The 27236-nt window shown below is 46.1% G+C and overlaps 1 protein-coding gene across 2 annotated transcripts in view; it reads left to right on the top strand.

Moving 5' to 3' along the window:
* Positions 1-27236, top strand: part of IL6ST (interleukin 6 cytokine family signal transducer) — a 32670-nt gene that overhangs the window by 4815 nt on the left and 619 nt on the right. Inside the window, exons 2-17 of one of the 2 annotated variants that reach the window (XM_044276689.1) lie at positions 2163-2225; positions 3393-3710; positions 11470-11590; positions 12154-12240; positions 12968-13143; positions 15108-15250; positions 15854-16010; positions 16192-16274; positions 18205-18412; positions 19443-19625; positions 24062-24166; positions 24244-24390; positions 25047-25187; positions 25806-25902; positions 26016-26097; positions 26733-27236. The exon at positions 26733-27236 is cut by the window's right edge and continues 619 nt beyond it. In XM_044276689.1, the coding sequence (XP_044132624.1) occupies positions 2174-2225; positions 3393-3710; positions 11470-11590; positions 12154-12240; positions 12968-13143; positions 15108-15250; positions 15854-16010; positions 16192-16274; positions 18205-18412; positions 19443-19625; positions 24062-24166; positions 24244-24390; positions 25047-25187; positions 25806-25902; positions 26016-26097; positions 26733-27236 (2604 nt within the window). In that variant the 5' untranslated portion in view covers positions 2163-2173. The remainder of the gene's footprint in view (positions 1-2162; positions 2226-3392; positions 3711-11469; positions 11591-12153; positions 12241-12967; positions 13144-15107; positions 15251-15853; positions 16011-16191; positions 16275-18204; positions 18413-19442; positions 19626-24061; positions 24167-24243; positions 24391-25046; positions 25188-25805; positions 25903-26015; positions 26098-26732) is intronic. The other variant, XM_044276690.1, reaches the window with a different exon arrangement.

Here is a 27236-nt window from a genome sequence, read left to right as displayed (position 1 = left end):
AGGTGGGGTCTCCGCCAGCGAAGGCTTCTCGAAGTCGCCAGTATTAATTTCCTAAGCAGCGTGCACCGTATTCGCGAAGTCTCCCCGCCATCTTCCTGCAGGGATCGGTTTTATGCTGTCGGATACAAGAGGAGGAAACGGAATGGGCTTCGCCGTCCTCCCTGAAATCCTCTGTGGGATTATCAGGCGTTCGCTCCGCAGTCTAAACCAAGAAGCCACCCCTGATGAGGCTGACCGAGAAGGCCGATATGCCAGCCGCCAGCTTCCTGCCCCTCCGCTCTGATTTCTTACAACACGTTCGCAGGAAGTTGTTCTGTGGTTCTGCGTTTTGTAATTTAATCTTTTCTTTTGATGCTTGTACAGTTATCGGTCATACATAGCCCATACCCCATACCCCAAAGCGGGTCTACCACTTACTGGGCGCTGTGTCATAAATTATGCTCCAGAGCTGCACTCACTATTCTGCTGGTGCAGTCACTGTGTACATACATTACTTATCCTGTACTGATCCTGATTACATCCTGTATTATACTCCAGAGCTGTGCTCACTATTCTGCTTGTGCAGTCACTGTGTATATACGTTACTTATTCTGTACTAATCCTGAGTCGCATCCTGTATTATACTCCAGAGCTGCACTCACTGTGTACATAAATTACATTACTGATCCTGTATTATACTCCAGAGCTGCACTCACTATTCTGCTGGTGCAGTCACTGTGTACATACATTACATTACTTATCCTGTATTATACTCCAGAGCTGAACTCACTATTCTGCTGGTGCAGTCACTGTGTACATGCATTACTTGTCCTATAGTAATCCTGAGTTGAATCCTGTATTATACTCACTCCAGAGCTGCACTCACTATTCTGCTGGTGGATTCATTGTGTATATACATTACTTATCCTGTATTATACTCCAGAGCAGCACTCTATTCTGCTGGTGCAGTCACTGTGTACATACATTACATTACTTATCCTGTACTGATCCTGAGTTACGTCCTGTATTATACTCCAGAGCTGCACTCACTATTCTGCTGGTGCAGTCACTGTGTACATACATTACTTATCCTGTACTGATCCTGAGTTACATCCTGTATTATACCCCAGAGCTGCACTCACTATTCTGCTGGTGCAGTCACTGTGTACATACATTACATTACCTATCCTGTACTGATCCTGAGTTACATCCTGTATTATACTCCAGAGCTGAACTCACTATTCTGCTGGTGGATTCATTGTGTATATACATTACTTATCCTGTATTATACTCCAGAGCAGCACTCTATTCTGCTGGTTGAGTCACTGTGTACATACATTACATTACTTATCCTGTACTGATCCTGAGTTACGTCCTGTATTATACTCCAGAGCTGCACTCACTATTCTGCTGGTGCAGTCACTGTGTACATACATTACATTACTTATCCTGTACTGATCCTGAGTTACATCCTGTATTATACTCCAGAGCTGAACTCACTATTCTGCTGGTGGATTCATTGTGTATATACATTACTTATCCTGTATTCTACTCCAGAGCAGCACTCTATTCTGCTGGTGGATTCATTGTGTATATACATTACTTATCCTGTATTCTACTCCAGAGCAGCACTCTATTCTGCTGGTGCAGTCACAGTACATTACTCTGCTCTCGCTCCTGCTTTCTGGGAAGTGTTTTGCGACCTCAGCAGGATCGCTCAGTCATTTACATGTTGCTTCCTGTCGGGGATTTCTCAGTTTCTTTGTCTTAAAGTGAACCTCCCGTCTTCCGGAGACATCGTAAAGCTCAGTTTCTAGTTGACTTTTTTGCCGTTTTTGGGATGAAATTTGAGACCTATGAGCTCTCGTCCCTTTAGCCCCCGGTCCTGAAAGTGGAAGAACTGTTCTCCACTCTTCATTTTTCGCATGATGGTTCGCGGATCGGTATACAGGAACATGTATCACACATCACATTACCCCAGTGCAGGCTGCTTCATACAGGGGCCATCTACCCCTCTTTACATAATGTATGGGGGTAATGTTTCCTCTGTACTTGCTGACGGTTTCCTGTTTTTGCTGCAGACGTGTTGGACCGTTAGGGGTGTATGAATGGGGCTGTTTCAGACGATATTGATGGGTCATGGGTACGGCATGTTAACTAAGACTTGTGCTGGTCTTTTTCAGATTCCACCATCATGAGGCGACTTCGTCTTCTCTGCGTCCTCTGCAGCATCCTCGTTGCTCAAGGTAAGTAGTTCTGCGGACGCCCAGTGTGCAGGTACAAACCGCTGACGTGGCAAATGTGCATCGCTAGGATATGCCACCAGTCCCAGATAAGTGCGAGTCCCCAAGGTGAAGGGCCCCTGACAACGAAGTCATATCTACGGGAGCTCCGAAATAGCCAAGCGTGGTGCTGGTACTCCCATAGAAATTAGAGGGCACCCCGCACGGCCCCTGCTCCATTCACATCTCCCTTAGAAATGATTAGAGGGTGGTGGCGCATGTGTGGCTGACCTCCGTTCACTTCGGTGCTCCCGTTCTGGAGATAGGAGCAGGTCCTAGAGGTGGGACCCACATCTATCTGACATTGGTGGCCTAATCTAGCCATGTGCCACCAATGTCTGAGGTGAGACAACCCCTTTAACTGCTCAACGACTCCATGTCTGGGACCCGCTCCTGTCTCCAAAACAGGATCGTGAAGTAAACCGAGAGCAGCCATTCATGTGTGGACACCCTCTGTTCCCTGACTATGGGAGTTCCGAAAATAGCTGAGCGCTGGCTTGCCTATTTCTGGCCGTCGCATAGAGGTGCCACTCTCCGTTTACCGAAACGGAACTTCCAAAAATAGCCAAGCATGCTCCCCTAGCAATGAATGGGGAGAATGCTGCACATGCTCTTCTTTACACTGAGGGCCACGCTCTTTATATAGGAGCAGGTCCCAAAGGTGGAACATGCACCTACGTGACATTGCTGGCTTATCCGACCAATATTCCATCAATGTCCCAGATGGGCCAACCCTTTTAATGATAACCCTGGTGGTCTAAAACAGTGAAGAGGTTAATGATAACATCCCTGGTGGTCTAGGGCCGTGCACTGGCTTATGACAACATTGCTGGTGGTCTAGAGCATTGAGGCTGTTATTTGTAATAACTGGTGGACTAAGTCGGTGAAGAGGTTAATGATAACCTCATCGGTGGTCTAGGGCATTGGGTCAGATAACGGTGGCAAACCTGGTGGTCTGGGGCAAGGAAGGGGTGGATAATATTAGCTGACTGGGATGATGCTGTATAATTTATGAGAAGCTACATGGTTGTATGTCTGCCCTTAGTGGGCTGTCAATGTTCGGGGGTCACGTGCCTTGCTTTGCTCTATTGCCACGTTACTAACCCACGCTGACCTTTCATTTGCTTTCAGCCTCGTGTAGCTTTCTTCACTGCGTCAGCATCTCCCCCCAGTCGCCTGCTGTGGAGCTGGGCACAAACCTTACAGCCTTCTGCATCCTGAATCAGACCTGTCTGCAGGAGGAGTTCAAGAGCCGCATCCCTTCCACGGTGTTATTCTGGAAGGTCGGGACCACGGAGATACCAGAGAGCCAGTACACACTGGTCAACGACAGCGTCTCCAGTGTCACCTTCACCCCCACCCTGGCCATGCACAGTAGCCTCACCTGCTCCTTCAAGGCCTATGGACAGACGGAGACCACCCTGCACGGGATCTATTTCTCCTTGGGCTGTAAGTAGACTTAGATTTTATTGTGTATATATAGATTATATACGTGTAAAATGTGCGATTGCCGGATCGTCCCCGATATTCTGTACTGTGGGGCCGTCGTAGAAAAGTAGTGGGAGATTTGCGTCCTGCGTCTATTGCTGCAGTCAGCCGCTTGTGATTCCAGCAGGATGGTGGGAAGAAACGCTTATCCAATGCAATGTCTTTGGGCCCCTGACTGTGGCCCTTGTTGCTAGGCAGTAAGCAGCTCATCGGAGCCCAGTCTATACTATTGTTCTTGTGTTAAATATTCACTTCATCTCCTCTACTCCCTGATGAAGACAGGTGTCTGTGCTTAATGCTGAGGAGTCGGCCATGTTTCCGGCGCGGCGCTGTCTCCTCACCCCTGGGCGCAGCTGATAATCACTGGGCTGCGGGCCGGCGCTGTGCCCTGTTTTTGGCATTTGGCACAGGTGCCTCCCTGGTGTGTGTGTATGTATGTATCTCTAATCTCTAATCTCTAATCTCTAATCTCTAATCTCTAATCTCTAATCTCTAATCTCTAATCTCTAATCTCTAATCTCTAATCTCTAATCTCTAATCTCTAATCTCTAATCTCTAATCTCTATCTCTTTGCAGAAGGACATGCGGATGTGGAAAGCGCACAGATGATCCTCGCGCTTTTCCGCATCCTTATGTCCGTTCTGCAAAAATAAAAATAGAACATCACTTAAACTTGTCTGCAATGTTTTTTTGGGTTCATGTTTACGGCGTTCAGTGTGTGCGAAAAGTGACATGACGTCCTTATTCTGCGGGTCAATTTATAGTTTATATCGTGTTTTACTACAAACTTTTTATTTATTTTTTTAAACCCTTCAGGACCCTGCCATTTTTCACCTTAATGACCGAGCCAAATTTTGAAAATCTGACATGCGTCACTTTATGTGGTAATAGCTTTGGAACACTTTTACTTATCCAGGCCATTCTGAGATTGTTTTCTCGTGACACATTGTCCTTCATGATGGTCATAAATTTGAGTCAATATATTTCAACTTTTATTTATGTAAAAATCAAAAATTTACCCAAAATTTAGAAAAACTTGCAATTTTCAAAATTTAAATTTCTCTGCTTTTGAAACAAAGTGATACCTCATAAAATATTTATTACTTACCATTTCCCATATGTCTACTGTATGTTGGCATCATTTTGTAAATGTAATTTTATTTTTCGGGGACGTTAAAAGTTTTTAAGCAAATTTCCAAAACCCACTTTTTAAGGACCAGTTCAATTCTGAAGTCACTTTGTGGGGCTTACATAGTGGAAACCACCCATAAATGACCCCATTGTAGAAACTACATCCCTCAAGTTACTCAAAACTGATTGTACAAACTTTGTTAACCCTTTTAGATGTTCCAGAAGAATTAAAGGAAAATGGAGATGAAATTAAAAAATTTAACTTTTTGGCAGATTTTCAATTTTTAATCCATTTTTTTTTTTTCCTTTAACACATCGAGGGTTAACGGCTGAACAAAACTCAATATTTATTACCCTGATTCTGCGGTTTAGGCCTCATGCACACGACCGTTGTTTTGGTCTGCATCCGAGCTGCAGTATTTGCGGCTTGTATGCGGACCCATTCACTTCAATGGGGCCGCAAAAGATGCTCCGCAAAATATTTAACAAGTTCTGATCCCCACAGTCACAGACTGTGGGGATCAGAAACTTTCAGCCGGCATTAGAATCGTGTGATGGGCTAGTCTGTACAGACTAGCCAATAATAGCGATCACCGGCCCGGGGCCGCCCTCATTGGTCTCGGGCCAGTTAGCTGAGATCCCTGCAGACATGGTGACCGTTTGATGCCATGACGTGTATACTCTTCATGGAGTGCCAAGTAGCAGTGCTCCATGACAAGTTTACACGTCAAATAGCACTAAGGGGTTACATTTTTTAATTATTATATTTTTTATGGCGTTCACCATACACAATAAATATTTTAAAAGTTTGAACATTTTGGGACTCGGTGATACCTGTTGTGTTTTTTCTTTTTATTCTTTGTTTTTATTTGTAAAAGGGAGGGTCGAATTTTTCCTTTGTAATTTTTACTCCCTTTAGAATACAATTGCAGTCTATGGGATTCTGACAGGCTGTACCTCAGCCACAGCTTTGCAGGCAGCTCGCTTCACAAGGCTCCAGGCTGCCACAGCAGCTGATCGGAGTCCCGCTGCAGGGATTTCAATACCACAGCATCTGAAAGGTTAAATGACTGGGATGGGAGTCCTCTCCATTCCCGGTCACTGTTGGCAGGTGTCATCTGTATTCTACAGCTGACACCCACCGTGTTTGGAGCAAACTCAGTGCTTCAGCCCGCTCCGTGCAACCTCTTAACGCTCATCAGTTACAGGTACATACTGGTGGGCTAAGGGGTTAATAAGTGGTGTGTGCAGCTACAGGGTACAAGACAAACATAGCAAATTGTCCAAGAGGAAGTCAGTGGCATACACAGAGTTAACGAAGGGGGCTGGGTTAACCCATTACTAAGTCAGTGTTGTGCAATAAGTGTAGTGACCTCAATATGTGTGTAAACAATTGGCAACAACGTATCACACGGACTTCTCCTTGGACATTTGCTGATGCATTTGACGTAACAGTCCTCTAAGGGTTTGAAACGCATAAGCTGTGCTTGTCCTGTGGCCTGCGGCTGTGCACCACTTGTTTTTAAAGGGGACTTAAACCTTTACTCACAGCACAGAAGGTGCAGCCAGCAGAGTGCAGATCTTCTATACTTTCCATGGATCCGTACTCCGCGTGCCAATACAAGCCAAAGGTGCAGAGCCTGTATGGGAAGCGCAGCCGCACCTTCCATGCTTTGAGCGAAGGTTTAGGTCCCCTTTAAAGGGAGTCTTGTCAGCACATTTACCCCCTTTTAACAGTTCCCATAGCGCTGCAGCCGCAACACAGATGATTAAAACGGTACCTTTTTATATGCTTTTGTGGACTTGTAAAACTGTCAAAAACAAACTTTGATGCATATGTAAATGAGGGCTCGCAAGTGCCCAGGGCGGTTTCCACCGCGTTGGTGCCCAGGCAGCTCTGCCTCTTCGGCTCTTTCCCTGCCCAGCCTCTTCCTCTACCCGCCCATCTGTTTTCTCTCCCCCCTCAGCGAGATCCCGCGCCTGCGCGATGACTTCCTTGGCCGGGGCATGCACACTGCGATGCCCATTGCTGGCACGGCATCGCAGTAGCTTATGCGCATGCGCCGGCTAACGGTTCAAACAGATAAATTTACCTCTCTTGGCTCTGTGTCTGCAGTGACAGCTGCTCGCTCGGCTTTCTTCCTCTTCTCCTGCGCCGATTGATCGCCTCCTTTCTGCAGTTTTTGCGCTGTTAGCCGGCGCATGCGCATAAGCTACTGCGATGCCGGGCCAGCAATGGGCATCACAGTGCGCATGCCCCGACCAAGGAAGTCGGTGCGTAGGCGCGGGATCTCGCTGAGGGGGAGAGAAAACAGATGGGCAGGTAGAGGAAGAGGCTGGGCGGGGATAAGAGCCGAAGAGGCAGAGCTGCCTAGGCACCAACGCGGTGGACGCCGCCCTGGGCACTTGCGAGCCCTCATTTACATATGCATCAAAGTTTGTTTTTGACAGTTTTAAAAGTCCACAAAAGCATATAAAGGTACCGTTTTAGGCTACTTTCACACTTGCGTTCGGGGCTCCGCTTGTGAGTTCCGTTTGAAGGCTCTCACAAGCGGCCCCGAACGGATCCGTCCAGCCCTAATGCATTCTGAGTGGATGCGGATCCGCTCAGAATGCATCAGTCTGGCACCGTTTGTCCTCCGCTCCGCTCAGCAGGCGGACACCTGAACGCTGCTTGCAGCGTTCAGGTGTCCACCTGGCCGTGCGGAGGCAAACGGATCCGTCCAGACTTACAATGTAAGTCAATGGGGGCGGATCCGTTTGAAGTTGACACAGTATGGCTCAATTTTCAAACTGATCCGTCCCCCATTGACTTTCAATGTAAAGTCAAAACGGATCCGTTTGCAATATCATGAACAAACAAAAAAAATAAATAAAAATGTTTGTTTATTTTTTTTGTTCATGGTAATGCAAACGGATCCGTTCTGAACGGATCTAAGCGTTTGCATTATAGGTGCGGATCCGTCTGTGCAGACACCAGGCGGATCCGCTCCGAACGGAAGTTGTGAAAGTAGCCTTAATCATCTGTGTTGCGGCTGCAGCACTATGGGAACTGTTAAAAAGGGGTAAATGTGCTGACAAGACTCCCTTTAATGCATGCACCAATAATATAGTTACACACATGCCTATGGTAGAAATCACAATACATATATCCTACAAAAAATTACCAGACCGCATGAAAGTACAGAAGAATTTTATTACTTACAGCTGATAAGAGAATACATCACAAAACAAGTGCAGGGACGAGGAGAACAATACAAGAATGAAGTGCTAATGCGTGTATATTCAATAATACTAATCACAAAGGCAGGACATATTACCCATGATGTGCTTCCTCTGGGATGGCGCCAACCCCGACGCGCGTTTCGGCGAACCTTCGTCTGGGGGTGGCGTCATCACCGCAGAGCTTACAATAAATATCCCCACCCACCAATCACAACACTGATTTATACCAATGTGCACACCTGGGCCATATGAAGAATTGCATCGCGGGCCACGTCACATGACTCCCCCGGTCACGTGACCTACGTCGTCGCGTCACATGATGACACCGGCACATAGCACAAGATTTTCCAGGATAGTGTCGGTGGCATCAAAGAACAAAAAGCGCATGCGCAGGCCTGCATGATGGCGCTGAAAAGGTCAAGGAACAAGGAGACTACATACCGTAATAATGTCAAACCGTGCATTTCACCATCCCGATGACAATACCTGATTTAAAATGTGGAGCGGTTTTAGCATGACGTGAGCCACAACCATGATAATAAATTGTAGAAAAACCGCATCACGCGTATGGATGTGAACATCAGTGAATCGCAAAATGTGTTAAAAAAATAAATAAACAAATAATGGATGAAAGAGAAATGGATATATAGCCATGATGATAATGTGATCATGATGAATAATTAAAAAAAAATTAAAATTGTATAATCACGATGAAATGATATAAACATGATAGTGTTGTAAGCATGATGTAGTGATTATAATCATGATGAAATAATTAAAAATTATATATCACTATGAAGTGTTATAAATATTATGTGTTATAGACATGATTGTAATTAGGAGAGGAAAAAAAAATTATATCCTTTTTCCTTGCGCCATAAATAATTGAAAGGTCCGGCACTGTATTCACAAGTAAACCTGGTGGGAGGTGGTTAATTACATGCAGTGACAACACTAATAAAATAATAATAATTATGCAAACCATTAAAAACAATAAGCAGGGAAAGCCTATAGGAAAGACGAAAAGCCAGAAGACTCATTGAGTCCATTTGGACGCAATGTGTTAAGTTTCCAATCCATTTACATTCCAATTGAGCACGTTTCTTAGATCTGTTTCCACCGCGAACACTTTTGGGTATACAATCTATGCCCCGGACCTTCAGACCCTTAGGCCCCTTTCACATGGGCGAGATTTCCGTGCGGGTGCAATGCGTGAGGTGAACGCATTGTACCCGCACTGAATCCGGAGCCATTCATTTCTATGGGGCTGAGCACATGAGCGGTGATTTTTTTTCACGTATCACTTGTGCGTTGCGTGAAAATCGCAGTATGCTCCTCTTTGTGCGTTTTTCACGTAACGCAGGCCCCATAGAAATAAATGGGGTTGCGTGAAAATCGCAAGCAAGTGCAGATGCGGTGCGATTTTTCACGCACGGTTGCTAGGAGATGATCGGGATGGGGACCCGATCATTATTTTTCCTTTATAACCTTGTTATAAGGGAAAATAATAGCTTTCCGATTACAGAATGCATAGTACAATAGGGCTGGAGGGGTAAAAAAATTAAATAAAAAATTATTTAACTCGCCTTAATCCACTTGGGAAAATAATAGCTTTCCGATTACAGAATGCTAAGTAAAATAGGGCTGGAGGGGTTTAAAAATAAATATTTAATTTAACTCACCTTAATCCACTTGTTCGTGCAGCCGTCATCTCTTCTGTCTTCATCTGTGAGGAAAAAGACCTTTGATGACGTCACTACACTCATCACATGATCGATCACCATGGTGATGGATCATGTGACTGACCATGTGATGAGTGTAGTGACGTCATCAAAGGTCTTTTTCCTCACAGATGAAGACAGAAGAGATGACGGCTGCACGAACAAGTGGATTAAGGTGAGTTAAATTAAATATTTATTTTTAAACCCCTCCAGCACTATTTTACTTAGCATTCTGTAATCGGAAAGCTATTATTTTCCCAAGTGGATTAAGGTGAGTTAAATAATTTTTTATTAAATTTTTTTACCCCTCCAGCCCTATTGTACTATTCATTCTGTATTCAGAATGCTATTATTTTCCCTTATAACCATGTTATAAAGTAAAATAATACAATCTACACAACCTTGAACCCAAAGCTGAACTTCTGTGAAGAAGTTCGGGTCTGGGTACCACAGTCAGTTTTTACATTGCACGCGCGCGATAAAAACGGAACAACGGAACGCAATCGCAGTCAAAACTGACTGCAATTGCATACCTACTCACGCGGGTTTGCCGCAATGCCCCGGGACGCATCCGGACCTAATCCGGACACGCTCGTCTGCAAGGGGCCTTAGGGTCACAGGCGTAATACAGCCGAAATATCACAGACATGCTCACGTATCCAGACTTTCATCCCCCTTGTGGTGAGGTCCCACGTACACTTTTGAACATGGGCATCTCTCATAATAAATCACTGCTGTACTAGAGCAAGTCAGGCGATGTGTGATTTTTTTTATTTTTTTTTTAAAAACCTGTCCACCAGTAACATCGCAGAACTCAGCAGCCCTTTCCATATGGGTTTATCAATCCCTGGAAAATTGGAGAGGCCGGTCTGATGTAAAGACTTCTCCCCAAATGATCTTTAAAATTTTTAGATCTTCTTGCCTGACGTGGCATATTTTGCAACAATTGGATTGTCAGTAGTACCGGCCAATATTTAACCAAACATGCCTTCATCTCAGACCATGTAGAGCAGGCATGCTCAACCTGCGCTTGGAGGAGGGCACAGATCCACCACGTATTGCTGGGAGAGAGGCACAGGTCCACCACGTATTGCTGGGAGGGGGGGGGGCACAGGTCTACCACGTATTGCTGGGGGGGGGGGGCACAGGTCTACCACGTATTGCTGGGGGGGGGGGGCACAGGTCTACCACGTATTGCTGGGAGGGGGGGGCGCACAGGTCTACCACGTATTGCGCGGGGGGGGGTGGGCGCACAGGTCTACCACGTATTGCTGGGAGGGGGGGCGCACAGGTCTACCACGTATTGCTGGGAGGGGGGGGCGCGGCACAGGTCTACCACGTATTGCTGGGGGGGGGGGGGGGCACAGGTCTACCACGTATTGCTGGGAGGGGGGGGCGCACAGGTCTACCACGTATTGCTGGGAGGGGGGGGGCGCACAGGTCTACCACGTATTATTAGTAGGGACATGAGCATATGAGAGAAGTATAAAACCAGGAGCAGGTTGTAAACTAATCAGGGATCTGAAAATGAATGAAGATTTCAGCATAAAACGTGCAAGAAGCCTGGTTATTGAGGGGTTAATAATGTACCAGATCCTGTAGGTGCCAGGTCTGATGCCTGATGAAATGTCTTCCTTTTACAGATCCCCCAGAGAAGCCTGAGAACCTGACCTGCATCTGCTATAATGGAAAGCGCCTGACCTGCACGTGGGAGCCCGGAAGAGCCACCATAATGCCCACCACGTACACCCTGAAGCAATACTGGTAAAGAGGCGCTCAGCTGTTACTCTCCAGCTCTACATGAACCGTGCCTAATTTATCATGCAGTCCGTGCGCCTAAACTAAAATCTACACCGGGTCCCAGATTTCAGTCTTCTTTCTATGCTGGGAAAACTGACGTAAAAGAAGATAAATGTTCCGGGCCCCCTTCTCGGGAAAGCTGCGAGGGCAGTTTTTTTTTTACTCCAGAAAGCTTACATTGGAGAATGATAAATCGGTGCAAGAAGCTGTAGGTCTAATAAATGTTCTGCCCCCCAGGAAGACCCTCTGTGCTGCAGACATGCCGGCAGCGCTGCGCTGCTGTCATTACCCACGTGACAAGGATAGCTGCCAAAAGTCGCCGAGTAGCCTCAGCCCTAGGGAGAGGTGATGTCACGATTTCTCAGACTCGCAGAAGTCTTTGCGCCTGTTCATTTTATTTTGTGTCCCCATTAATTTCTAGTTTTGGTTTCTTGTTTTTAACCCTTTTTATAACCATTAATTTAGCTTCTCTAACCTTCTCAGCTCTCTCCATCTTGTATGTGCTTTTCTTTCCCACCGAACTTTAGGGTGAGACCGGACCTGGTCAGTAACACTGCAATGGTGCAAAACCTAACCTATGACTATCCCCAAACACAGAGACCACTAGTCTTCAGGTAAGGTGGTCTCACAGCATGAAACGCTCCCATCATAACCCGTCTTTCTTTTCTCAGCACTCACTGATCCTATTCTGGATGTTTGCATCATTTTTTTTTTTTTGGGGGGGGGGGGGGGTGTCTGGGTGGTGAGATCCCCCAGTGATATCTAGAATAAAGTGGTTGTGGACCCTTCACCTCTCGCTTCACCATAGATGTCAGGCATGTGATCGTTCATCATCTGATATTTGTCTCCAGTCCATCTTCTATGTGTGGCCGGATTGGCGGGGTTGGGGTGGGCTGTCACGTGGCCATTTGTACTACGCAGGCACAGGGGCATGAATATGGAAGTAACACAAAACTGACATAAAGAAGGTGAGGATGGAAGAGCTTGTCTAGCATGCTCTCCAAAATTCAGAGCCCCTTTTTAAAAGGTTGTCCAAGAGGCTGCGTTCATCCTAAAACAGCGCCACCACCCCTGTCCACGGATTGTGTCTGGTATTACAGGTCAGCTTGGCATTGATGTTAATGAGGCATAGTTGCTACACCACATACAACTAGTGGACAGGTGTGGCAACCATGTTTCTCTAATCTTCGACAACCCCTCTAAGGGCTGACAATGTTGCATCTTCTTGTCCCCAGTTACAGAAGGAAGTTCAGCTGTGGAGCACAAACTGCTGCTCTTGGCGTTCAGTACCATGGACCCTTCAAGGAGAGGAGTCATTATTTTTCTTTATTTTTTTTCCAGGGCATCAGAGAAATTGGAGAAGAGAAAGGAATGTGTGGCTAAAGCGGGGGAGAGTTCCTGCACTTTATATCACCCTGACTTTATAATGTACATTGACACCGCTTTCCTGGTGGAAGCCGAAAATGAGCTCGGAAAAGCCGTATCTCATCACGTGTTATTTGATATTATTGACATTGGTAAATATACTTCATATCATCAATATGTATGGGTGGAGGGCGGTGGTCTATGGGTACGTCCATACAGGATGTAAAATCCGCCACAGATGAAGGTTTGCCACAGGTTATTCTGCAGATTTGCCACACTTTGCACCTCATGCATTGCAAGGGTTATAGGAAATCCACAGCATAAATAGTCGAGATGCAGAGTTACTTGTGGCCGTACCTTTAGAAGTGCAATTTCTATTGCAATTGATTAATATTTAGTCAGTGGTGAGGGGGTTGCTTCCATTCTCCTTTCACTATGGGAATGTCCGAACATTACTGCATAGAGATCTACACAGCCACCACTAGAGGGAGCTCAGGAGATTACTACATACAGATATATACAGCCACCACTAGAGGGAGCTCAGGAGATTACTACATACAGGTATATACAGCCACCACTAGAGGGAGCTCAGGAGATTGCTGCATACAGATATATACAGCCACCACTAGAGTGAGCTCAGGAGATTACTACATACAGGTATATACAGCCACCAACAGAGGAAGCTCAGGAAATTACTACATACAGATATATACAGCCACCACTAGAGGGAGCTCAGGAGATTACTACATACAGGTATATACAGCCACCAACAGAGGAAGCTCAGGAAATTACTACATACAGATATATACAGCCACCACTAGAGGGAGCTCAGGAGATTACTACATACAGGTATATACAGCCACCAACAGAGGAAGCTCAGGAAATTACTACATACAGATATATACAGCCACCACTAGAGGGAGCTCAGGAGATTACTACATACAGATATATACAGCCACCACTAGAGGGAGCTCAGGAGATTACTACATACAGATATATATAGCCACCACTAGAGGGAGCTCAGGAGATTACTGCATACAGATATATACAGCCACCACTAGGGGGAGCTCTGGAGATTACTACATACAGATATATACAGCCACCACTAGGGGGAGCTCTGGAGATTACTGCATACAGAGCACACTGAGCTCCCCCTGGTGGTGTCTGCAGGCAGGGAGCATTTTCACGTAACTGTTTTCAGGGGATTTGAAGCTTTGTATGAGATCAAAAAACAGATCCGTCGGCTATAATGCTGTATTAATATAATTTTTGCACAGAGTTTTGAATCTATTTAGACAAAAAGTTAAATGGAGAGCCGCTGCAAATTGTCTCCTGCTCTGGAGGACTGTCTAGGCGCTGCCATGATTTATAGGGTTACCCGTTCATCTAAGGCTACTTTCACACTAGCGTTTGATCGGATCCGTTCTGAACGGATCCGATCATATTAATGCAGACGGAGGCTCCGGTCAGTACGGATCCGTCTGCATTAATAACTTAGAAAAAAATCTAAGTGTGAAAGCAGCCTGAGCGGATCCGTTCAGACTTTCAATGTAAAGTCAATGGGGGACGGATCCGCTTGAAGATTGAGCCACAGGGTGACATCTTCAAGCGGATCCGTTCCCATTGACTTACATTGTAAGTCTGAACGGATCCGCTCGCCTCCGCACGGCCAGGCGGACACCCGAACGCTGCAAGCAGCGTTCAGCTGTCCGCCTGTCCGTGCGGAGGCGAGCGGAGCGGAGGCTGAACGCCGCCAGACTGATGCAGTCTGAGCGGATCCGCTCCATTCAGACTGCATCAGGGCTGGACGGAGGCGTTCGGGTCCGCTCGTGAGCTCCTTCAAACGGAGCTCACGAGCGGACCAGCGAACGCTAGTGTGAAAGGAGCCTAAATAGATGCCATGTAATGCTGCAGGCCAAGCACTGCTTCCTCCTGCAATACCCGGTGAATGTTGGGGGTTATAGCAGTTGGTCACCAGCCAGTCTGTACTTGAGTTTTGTCCTTTTTAATTAAAGTTTACAAATATTTAATGAGGAAAATTGAGAAAAGTATACGGAAAAAACGTAATAAACAATCTGTTCCCTTCTCCTCCCTTTTACAAACGTTATAAATGAAGTGAAGCCAGATTTTCCCAACATCTTGAGCGTGTCCTCTGTGCTGCAAAAAGCGTTGAGAATCGAGTGGAAAAATCCAATGGATAATGTGGATCTGAAATACAACCTCAGATACAAGCCCATAGACGGCACCGAGTGGAGTGAGGTAAGTCTCTTTGCAGACCATCTGTAAGGATCCTGGGGCATCGTCTAGTGGAGGCAGATGGCAGCCCTTGCTGTAGCTGTAAGGTTGGAAGTGATATAGACAACCACCACTAGGGGGAGCTTTCTGTATACAGATAATACAGACACCACTAAGGCTCCATTCACACGCCCGCAATTATTGCAGACCCATTCATTTCTATGGGGCCGCACAATGCGCGGCCCGGCTCCTAAAATGCAGACCCGCACTTCCGGGTCCGCGTTTCCATTCCCCCCAAAAAATAGAACATGTCCTATTCTTGTCCGCAATTGTGGACAAGAATAGGCATATTCTATTAGTGCCGGCAAAATGCGGAACGCACGTTGCCGGTGTCTGTGTTTTGTGGATCCGCAAAACACACTCTGACTTGTGAATGGACCCTAAGAGTGCAGGCTTCATACTGATGGATTTATATAACTCTGCCTCCTCATTTTATCATGTAAAGGGGTTTTGAGATTATACAAAAACCCCATAAAGAGTCAGAGGGACCATTTCTGAGGAGGAGGGTAGATACTATGTCGTCCAGATCTAGGACTTCTCAGTAATGTCAGCCCTTCCATCCATCAGGTACCTTCAGAAGACATACAGAAAACTAGAAGTTCATTCACATTGCAAGGACTTCAGTCGTATACGGTGTACGTCATAAGTGTGCGCTGTAAGCCAATCAAAGCGGGATTCTGGAGTGACTGGAGCAAGGAGTATACAGCCACCACCTCAGAGTCAGGTAAGTGGATGCGGCCTCGGGTCTGATAATGTATGTGCCTCCAGTACACACAGCGCAGTGTTACATGGAGGTCATCGGCTGAATGTGATGGCGGGCAGTCATCTCATCATTCATATGATGCCTCAGATATTGGACAATTACTGAGTGGCTGCATGGTATAATTTTGCTCTGATTTCTCCAGAACCATCTCGAGGTCCAGAACTTTGGAGGAAGATCAGCCAAAGTGACTCTGACGGGAAGAGGGTCGTCCAGCTGATGTGGAAGGTAGGTGTCGTCCTGATGTTCCCAGTAAATAAGTGTTATTCTTAGTGTCCCTTTGTCACAGGGATCAGCCCTGATAGAAGAGACATTGATGGCATATCCTAGTTGTGCCACCAGCGTCTTCAGTGTCATAAGAGCTTTAACCCATTCACACTTTTGACTTTTCCACCCAGCACTTTACACACATGAGCACTTGAGTGCAGTTTTGCTTAAAACATCATAATGTAGTTTAAAAAAGAAATGCAAGTCATGTTTGTGGGTAAAAGTCTGAGCGAAGTCTCCCCCGGGTGTCACGGGAGGCTGTATTGTGGTAGAGCTCACAGTAACCGGCTGTGATGGATGAGAGGGGTGATGACGTGAAGAATATTTCCTGCATCTCCATGACATGCCTGGTCACACTGTGGCTGTGGCTTCTAAACCGCTGCTCCGTGTTCTTCAGTGCTGCCTCACATTGCAGAGAATGGGAGGCAGAAAGGACACCTCCGTCGGCGAGATTCTGTTATGGCGCATTTACATGCCTTGACTAAGCAGGCAGTGATCGGGTTCCGTCATGATACCTGCCTGCATTCACCCATCAGGGACAGACTGCGAATTTTAAGTGTAACCGTCATGTTTTCATAAAAAAAAAAAATAGCAGCAGCATTATGCATAAAGTAATCTTTAGTTTCTTAACTTACCACTGTTTTCCTTGAGTTTAACTTAGTACTGGCTGTTTAAACATTTACAATATGAGGACCTTCTCAAGATGACTCCTCTGCCAGTTCTCTGAGGCCAAAACTGCTTTCCCTCACTTCTTGTACACACTTGCTGTAACCAGCAGCTCCCTGCCAGCCAATCTGATTGGACACGCCTCCTCACTCTGAAGCCTAATGCAGTGTGAAGGACCGCCCCTCTGTCTTAGCCGGAGACAGACAAGCCATAGCAACTGTCTTTTAAGGGAGCAGTGGAAAGGGACAGGAGACATTAATGAAAGCTGTTATTATAAGGTACTTGCAGATCTTCCTCTGACAATCATTGACAGACTAAGGGTCCATTTATACGTCCGTAGTGTATTGCCGATCCGCAATACTCCCAGCCAGCACCCCCATAGAACTGCCTATTCTTGTCCGCAATTACGGACAAGAATAGGACATGTTTTATTTTTTTTTCCGGAGCCGCGGCCTGGAAGATCGGGGCCACGAAATGCGGATGCGGAGAGCACACAGTGCACTCTCTGCATCCATTCCATCCCCTTAGAGAATGAATGGGTCCGCACCCGTTCCGCAATTTGTGGACCCATTCTACGGACGTGTGAATGGACCCTGACTCAGGTATACATGCCTAGCTCTAATAAACTAGCAAATAAAAAAAATAATGACAGTTACACTTTAAAGTTGCCTGGAAAAACCTAAAAGTGGCCCCAATGTTGTAGTCGGGTCCAAATTGACAGGTGAGGCAACACAAGTAGATGGGGCCAATACAAGTTGGCAGGGTCAGTAATCCCATAGTGCAGTACAGAATATCTCCCCAGAAGCCATCACTAGCTGCCACGTTCTGTTTTCCTCCTCCAGTTGTCTCTAATAGGGATATGGAGCAGGGCACTTAGGAGGTGAGACGTGTACCCGGCCATCGTCAGTGAGGAGGGCTCAGGTGGCCTTAAGGGCATCAGCCCCCAAGGAAATTCCTTGTAAAGTCTGAGCGAAGTCTCCCCCGGGTGTCACGGGAGGCTGTATTGTGGTAGAGATCGCAGTAACAGGCTGTGATGGATGAGAGGGGTGATCACGTGAAGGAAAGTTACAGCATCCCCATGAGATTACTGAAGTCTTTACAGAGGAGGGCAGGGGTGATGACCTGAAGACATGTTCTTCTCTCGGGATTGTACTTGGGGAGAGATGACCACTTAGGCTCGGCTGAAAGCTTATACCGTCTAGTAAACAATCTTATTTCCTGTTAGGATTTACAGTCTCACGCAAACGGGATAATTCTGGGATACAATGTGACTGTGAAGAGAGGTCCAGAAGTTGTCAACTCTTTCACTGTGGAGGACCGTACATGCACCATTACAGTCTCAGAAGACTCTTATGAAGTTCTCCTCACTGCGTACAACAGCCAGGGCTCCTCGCAGTCCAAACTGATTATCCCATCTGGCTCAGATAAAAAAGGTACGTCGCCCACATTTAATGGATTTCATGGGCGACCTCCCCACCTGTTTCGGGGGGTGGTGGGGGAATCTCCACACGTGATGTTGAGGGTGTGCAGTGTGAATTCTGTCCAGAGACTAAAGCACATTTCTGGTGCCCAACGTCATCAACATATCATGAGTAATTAATATTCACCCTAAAGACATGCAAAGTAGTTGCAGAGGTTCTCCACCAGAGCAGGATCGCTGTATACAATTCATTTCTATAGGCAGTGAAGTTTACAACATCTTTTCTGTACAGATACTGAATTACATCTTGTATTATACCTCAGAGCTGCACTCACTATTCTGCTGGTGCAGTCACTGTGTACATACATTACATTACTGATCCTGAGTTACATCCTGTATTATACTCCAGAGCTGCACTCACTATTCTGCTGGTGCAGTCACTGTGTACATACATTACTTATCCTGTACTGATCCTGAGTTACATCCTGTATTATACTCCAGAGCTGCACTCACTATTCTGCTGGTGCAGTCACTGTGTACATACATTACTTCTCCTGTACTGATCCTGAGTTACATCCTGTATTATACTCCAGAGCTGCACTCACTATTCTGCTGGTGGAGTCACTGTGTACATACATTACTTATCCTGTACTGATCCTGAGTTACATACTGCATTATACTCCAGAGCTGCACTCACTATTCTGCTGGTGGAGTCACTGTGTACATACATTACTTATCCTGTATTATACTCCAGAGCTGCACTCACTATTCTGCTGGTGGAGTCACAGGTCACTGTGCTTAGTTGTCTCTGGTTATGGGGGAACACCCCTTTTAATGGGGAATTGTGGAAAAAAATAAAGTAAAATCAGTACAGTGATTGATCGGTGCAGGTCTTTCCTTTCCTCTTGAGAGACGCATGAAAACATTGAAAAAACTGCCTTGGTGATTAAGGCCCAGAACAGCGGTGACACTAAAGGGTTAACACGGGATGAGCATGGAGAACATACAGATGATCCTTCACCTGTTGTATTTCTCATCTCTAGTTGTGCAGCCGGCAGGTCTGAACTTTAAAGCTTTTCCCAAGGACGGGCGGCTCTGGGTGGAGTGGACGCCATCGGGGCGAGTGCTGGGTTATGTGATTGAGTGGTGCAGTAATTCTGAGTCTATGGACTGTGATGCAGAGTGGCAGAGGGAGCCGGGCGACACCACCGGGACGTTTCTCAGAGGTAAGAACGGCGCCTGCACCCTCCATGATGTTCCTAATTACACTTATTACCTGGAGTTACAGAAGGAAAGCTCCGGAGTCTGCGGTGAGAAAATGCTTTGCAAATGGTCTTCATTAAAAGTCTCCGCATGTTTTGTGTTTACAGCACTTATGCGGAGCCATGCATCTCCATGCTCACAGGCTGCAGTTTTATCTCTCATTTAGAGAGACACAGTGAGGGACATTTACTAAGCCCCTCACGCCACTAGTGTGGCGTAAGAAAGTCGCACGTTATGGCACACGCGGCGGCGGGGCTTTGTGCCGCTTCCACTGCATTCACTATAACTTTTGCCAGAAAGTGGCGGAAGTTATAGCTGAAGTCTGTGCCAGCCCGTAGCTTCTGCCTCTTAATAAATTAGGCACATATCACGCCAGTGCAGGGAGATCAAGATTGGCGCGGTGGTACTCCAGTCCTAATATATTTCCCCCAGTAAATCTTGCAGGTGTGATACCTTTTAAAGGCACATTCATCGGAAGATGCGGACACTGAAATCCTCATTTCTGGGCATCAGATTATCTGGTGTAAACTGCAATTTTCTGCCCAGAAGTAATGGCCGTCTGTGGGTACAAGGGGATAGCGTCAGATACAGAGAAGGTGATTGCTGCGAGTAATTACAGCTCTCACCTCCTCTGACAAACAGGCAGTTGGGAATATCGTTTTCAGACGTTCCTCTTTGGTAGGACATGGTGTCGTTTTCTAGGGTTGTAGGTCCCCAGATCCTTCCCCTGCCAGGTTACATCAACCTCCGAAGCTGAGAAATTTTCTAATCCTCTCCCTGCAATGTAAAGGGCTGCAAGCCTGTTCCTGTGGCCCCAATGTTGTAGTCGGGTCCAAATTGACAGGTGAGGCAACACAAGTAGATGGGGCCAATACAATTGTGCAGGGTCAGTAATCCCATAGTGCAGTACAGAATATCTCCCCAGAGGCCATCACTAGCTGCCACGTTCTGTTTTCCTCCTCCACTTGTCTCTAATAGGGATATGGAGCAGGGCGCTTAGGAGGTGAGACATGATGTGGGCCACAGCACCAGGCTAGCTACCTTCAGCGTGCTGCCTGGACTTCCTCTAATAATGACCCCTATAGTTCCCCCAGTTGTATGTACCCGGCCATCAGCAGTGAGGAGGGCTCAGGTGGCCTTATGGGCATCGGCCCCCAAGGAATTTCCTTGTAGGGTCTTTGCAGATTAATGGTTTCTGGGCAGCAGATCCCTATTTACACCGCACACTCCTGACCAGAAACGATGATTGAGGTGTCCGCATGAATGATTATTTCACCTGATGAACAAGAGGAGAGCTTGCTCTTTCGTTGGGTGATCGGCGGCACCTTAAGGCTACGTTCACATCACCGTTCAGCCTTTCCGTTCTCCTGCTCCGTTTAGGGTTAGGAGAACGGAAAGGACGGATAAGCACATAGCTGACACCAAACTGAGTCAAACAGAGCCTGAGGACCCCATAGACTATAATGGGGTCCGTTATGTTTCCACTCAGAAGATGATTTTTAAGCGGAGACAAAAGTTGTGCATGCAGGACTTTTGTCTCCGCTTAACCTCTTCAGGACATGGGGCGTACAGGTACGCCCTTATGTCCTGGTACTTAAGGACACAGGGCGTACATGTACGCCCTGTGTATTTTCGATCACTGCCGTGCGGCTGGCTGTGATCGCGACCCGGTGCCTGCTCAAATCATTGAGCAGGCACCTGGGGCAAATGTGCGGGGGAGTCCCGTGACAATCCTTACCCTTCCCCGAAGTTGTGGCAGACGGGGAAGGTTCCCATGGCAACAGGATGCCTTCTCAGGCATCCTGCTGTCCATGGTGCTAAACAGATCTGTGCTAAAGGCATAGATCTGTTCAGACAAAGTGTAAGTACAGTACACTACACTATATAGTGTACTGTACTGTATTATACAGACATCAGGCCTACTGGATCTTCAAGAACCAAGTGGGTCTGGGTAAAAAAAAAAGTGGAAAAAAAAAAGTAAAAATAAAAAAACACATTTTGTCACTGATTAAAATTGAAATAAATAAAATTCCCTACACATGTTATATATCACCACGTCCGTAACGACCTGATCTATAAACCGGCCATGTTACTTAACCCGAACGGTGAACGCCATAAAAATTAAAAATAAACTATGTTGAAATTTAAAATTTGCCCACCTTACTTCCCCAAAAAGGTAATAAGTGATCAAAAAAGTCGTATTTACGCCAAAATAGTACCAATCAAACCGTCACCTCATCCCGCAAAAAATGACACCCTACCTAAGATAATCCCCCAAAAACTGAAAAAACTAGGGCTCTCAGAATATGGAGACACTGAAACTAGATTTTTTATTTTTTTTGTTTGTTGCACAAATGAAATAATTGTGTAAAACTTACATAAATAAAAAAATTGTATACATATTAGGTATCGCCGCATCCGTGACAACCTGCTCTATAAAAATATTACATGATCTAACCTGTCAGATGAATGTTGAAAATAGCAAAAAATAAACGGTGCCAAAACAGCTATTTCTTGTTACCTTGCCTCACAAAAAGTGTAATATAGAGCAACCAAAAATCATATGTACCCTAAACTAGTACCAACAATACTGCCACCCTATCCCCTAGTTTCTAAAATGGGGTACATTTTTTGGGAGTTTCTACTCTAGGGGTGCATCAGGGGGGCTTCAAATGGGACACTGTGTAAAAAAAATAAAAAAAATAAAAACCGTCCAGCAAAATCTGCCTTCCAAAACCGTATGGCATTCCTTTCCTTCTGCGCCCTGCCGTGTGCCCGTACAGCAGTTTACGATCACATATGGGGTGTTTCTGTAAACTACAGAATCAGGGCCATAAATAATGAGTTTTGTTTGGCTGTTAACCCTTGCTTTGTAACTGGAAAAAAAATATTAAAATGGAAAATCAGCCAAAAAATTTAGAAATTGTATCTCTATTTTTCATTAAATCCTTGTGGAACACCTAAAGGGTTAACGACATTTGTAAAATCAGTTTTGAATACCTTGAGGGGTGTAGTTTCTTAGATGGGGTCACTTTTATGGAGTTTCTACTCTAGGGGTGCATCAGGGGGCTTCAAATGGGACATGGTGTCATAAAAAACCAGTCCAGCAAAACCTGCCTTCCAAAAACCAAACGGCGCACCTTTCCCTCTACGCCCCGCTGTGTGGCCGTACAGTAGTTTACAGCCACATATTGGGTGTTTCTGTAAACGGCGCAGAGTCAGGGCAATAAAGATAGTCTTGTTTGGCTGTTAACCCTTGCTTTGTTAGTGGGAAAAAATGGGTTAAAATGGAAAATTAGGCAAAAAAAATGAAATTCTCAAATTTCATCCCCATTTGCCAATAACACTTGTGCAACACCTAAAGGGTTAACGAAGTTTGTAAAATCAGTTTTGAATACCTTGAGGGGTGTAGTTTATAGAATGGGGTCATTTTTGGGTGGTTTCTATTATGTAAGCCTCGCAAAGTGACTTCAAACCTGTAGTGGTCCCTAAAAATTGGTTTTGCTTCTAAACTTCTAAGTCTTGTAACATCCCCAAAAAATAAAATATCATTCCCAAAATAATTCAAACATGAAGTAGACATATGGGGAATGTAAAGTCATCACAATTTTTGGGGGTATTACAGAAGTAGAGAAACTGGAACTTTGAAATGTGCAAATTTTTTTAAATTTTGGGTAAATTAGGTATTTTTTTAATGCAAAAAAAAAATTTTTGGACCCAATTTTAGCAGTGTCATGAACTCTCCTAAACGGAAAGGCTGAACGGTGATGTGAACGAAGCCTTACTCGGGCCGATTATCGGGAGCAAGTGTCTGAGACTCTGTGTTGTACTCTGTCTGATGAAGCGACTTGAGTTTTCAGAAAAGCGCATATGTAACATTGCAGGACTCCTACCTGCAAGACTCTGTGTTCCTCTTGATGAGCATGAGAACATTTTTCTGCTGGTGGACATGGCACCACTTTTTTCTTTCGACTGCACACCCGACAGATGCTGAGTGATGTGGTTATTCTCCCTCTTATCCTTGCCCTTCATTTTGCCAACGTATATTTGGTAGGTTCGTAAGTGCTATGGGATAGACTGCAGTAGGGACAGCAGGATCAGACTACACAGTTTGCTTGTAGTCTGTTACCATGGAGACACGGCCCTGCATAGGAGCTGTAGACCTAAAACTGTAGGATATTTTAATCGAGACCAATTGCAAAGTTGCTTATTTTTTTTTTCCTTCTAGATTCATTTTAAAGTTGTCAAGCTGTTTGCAAAAGTGTAGACATCCTCTAAAACTAACCTCATGACAGGATAAACCACATCATATGCGGATGTAACATGTGAATGAGGCTCAGTATCTGCAGCCATTTTCATGGTCTCCGGCTCAGTCTGACTTTCTGATCTTTGCTTTCAGGTGACATAAAACCTTTTGTCTATTACCTGATCAGACTGAATGCACTGCATGGAGATGGGCAGGAGGAGAGATCCAGCACCGTGGGGACGTATCTACAGCAAGGAGGTAAGTAGCTTCAGCCGTGTGACACTCCAAGTGTGACATGGTGAGGCCACTCATGACGACTCTTGTACTGTTTCCAGCTCCTGACCAGGGACCTACTGTTCACGCAAAGTCGTTCGGGAAGACATGGGTCACCCTCGTGTGGAAACCAATCCCTCTACATAAGCAAAATGGCTTCATCACAAATTACACAATAAAATATGGGGATAACTACAGCCCACTGAAAGGTACGAGTCGAAATAGATATAACTATGTCTTTACTAGTGGCCACAGTTACTATCAGTAAAATGGCGGGGGGGGGGGTTGCTGATTATGGCCTCCAAACTTATCCTCCACCTAATCACTGGAGTCAGTGGGTCGGGAATGGCTGATGTGTGCGCTCTGTCAGCACTGCTGAATATGATGTTATTCTGACCTGGCATCACTTAGTCAAGTTGACTAGTGCGGACAAGTAGGCGCTACAGACGTTCAGCCTGGCTCCATGTTAGCACATATGTGTCCCATGTGCTGCTGTTATCTCTGGTTAAGTTAATACACGGACCACAAAGTGGAGTCATGAGACTCTTAAACAAGAAGAGATTATCTAAAGGGTTCCCCCTCTGGGACTCCAACGATGAGCTGTAATCTGTGGGGAACCTGGCAGTAAGTGTTGTGCTCCATTTTCCTGCAGTGCCCCCGCAGGGTAAATGAAGTATTACACAGTGTCCATTCTTATCAGTGGGTTGTCTGGGTAATACAGGACAGGGCAGGTCCTCCAGAGCGAGATGTGCTCTGTGATCACTCTATGCCCTGAACAATGGAGATGGGGATCCTGATTCGTGAAGTACTGGGGGGGTTACCAGTAAGGGGGTGCATGTAACTCATGACTTGCCTTTTCTTCCAGTTATCACAGTTAATGCAACTGTAACGGAGTATACTCTGAAATCCTTAGCGGCCAAAACCACGTACAGTGTTACTGTGACTGCCTACACCGAGCAAGGCCCGAAGGCCGGGCTCCCATTGAGCGTCACCACGCTGCCGTTCGGTAAGAGTCGTAATCATTCTTCATACCTGGGATTTGCTCTGCTTTACACTAGAATATATGCACCATAGGGGATGTTTCTACAGTAGGTGCCTGGGTTACTGCAAGCGCCATTCAGACGAATGGAAGTCATAGAATCTTCTGCAACAAATCTGCAGGGTGTGAATAAACCCCAGCGCCCCCTGTAAAAGCTGGCACAGGCCTTTGTAGGCTGCTGTATTGTAACTGAAACAAAATGAAGCTGCATCCCCCTCCTCCCCCCCCATCTAGTGTGTACTGTATTTACTGAGGAGGCTTGTGAATGATTATATGGAAAGAGGGACTTTAGGGGGGTGTGGAAGATGTCCTCCAGAGTCTCTTCATGTGTACTGCGGATCTCTGCTGGATATTTGTTGCAGGAAATTCTACGATTTTTATGCATCTGAATGGAGTTTGCAGAAATCCAAGCACCTGCTCCAGATATTGCCCCATTTTACTGCAACAGGAGCAAGAAAGAAGCTGGGGGTGCGCTGCACAGGATTCTGCGTGGCCGGTCCAGCTGGAGGCTCCTGTACCACTTCTTTGGAAGATCCCTTGAGCTGTAGTGTCTGGTTGTAAGACTTGTATTTTTCCTCCTTGCAGACAACGGGGAGGTGGAAGCCATCGTGGTGTCCTCTTGCCTCGGCTTCCTGGTGTTCATACTTGTTCTGTGCTTCCTATTTTGCAATAAGCGAGAGCAGTAAGTATCTGATGAAGAGTGGATGCTGTGCGGGGCGGCTGATATTACTATTTAGGTGCACACCCATCACAGAATCATTTATTTATTTATTTTTGTTTTTTTTGTTTTTTTAGGATTAAAAAGCACATTTGGCCCAATGTTCCAGATCCTTCTAAGAGTAACATTGCGCAGTGGTCCCCACAAACGCCCAGCCGGGTAAGAACAAAGAGCCTAAAATTATCCTCTAGACATGGATGGGACTCTAGGACTTTCCGGTGAACTGTGAATGCTGGCCCTACAGGAGACTATGTATGTGCCGGTCCGGTCCTGCAGATCACCTAGATCAAAGAGGGACCATGGATGGAGCTGTAGCGGTCATTCCTGCTTCAGGATGTGTAAATCTTCAGAGCCACCTAAAAGTCAGTGGTGGTACATGTAAAGGAGAGAATTACACAGGCTGCAGCAGGAGGATCAGGATTAGGGATGAGCGAACTCGGTGTCCCGTCCTGCATAGCGGAAACCAGGCGGATCTGTTATGCTCCCCATAGATTTCTATTAGGATGCATTCTGTCATAGAATTCCATTATAGTCCACAGAACCCGAAAACAGCAAGTTTGCTCATCCCTAATCAGGGTGAACAGCAGTGTGTGTGTAATAGACATGACCCATAGGTGGCACTAGTTCTGGAAGAAGGCATCCATGTTTTTATAATCCTGACAGTAATGGGAGGGGATGAAGCTGCCTGTGCTTACAGCAGCATTAACCAACCTCAAGAGCATTGCATGCCGATCTGCAGAACTGCTCACCTATGTTACATTTCTGGACACTAACGTCTTTCTTGTTGTCTGCAGCACGAATCCAAGCGGCCTCCGTTTCAGGATGGTCCTTTCACAGACGTCAGTGTGGTGAAAATAACGGAGGACAAGAAGGAATCTGAAAGTGATCAGGACCTGACGGGTGGGGATCTGAAGAAGAACACGTCTGAGGGCCTGAGCAGCGGCATCGGCGGCTCTTCCTGCTTATCTTCCCCGCAGCTGAGCGGCTCTGACAGCAACAGCATCTCCTGCGCCCAGAACACGTCCAGCACCGTGCAGTATTCAACCGTTATTATGGGTGGCTACCAGGGCCAGACCCCGATGTTCTCTAGGTCGGAGTCCACCCAGCCGCTGCTCATTTCTGAGGAGAGACCCGATGAGCAGCAGATGCCCCCGGAGGAAGAGACCCCGACCCCCAGCCAGTATTTTAAGCAGAATTTTACTCAGGAGGACGGAGTCAGAATTCAGGAGACGGCAAATCACATCCTGAATCTCGCTGGCTTCAGTAATGGACATGACACCGTGGACTTTACGGATGGA

This window comes from Bufo gargarizans, chromosome 1, assembly GCF_014858855.1.
Source record: "Bufo gargarizans isolate SCDJY-AF-19 chromosome 1, ASM1485885v1, whole genome shotgun sequence".
Classification (NCBI taxonomy): domain Eukaryota; kingdom Metazoa; phylum Chordata; class Amphibia; order Anura; family Bufonidae; genus Bufo; species Bufo gargarizans.
This window is presented reverse-complemented; position numbering and strand designations above follow the sequence as displayed.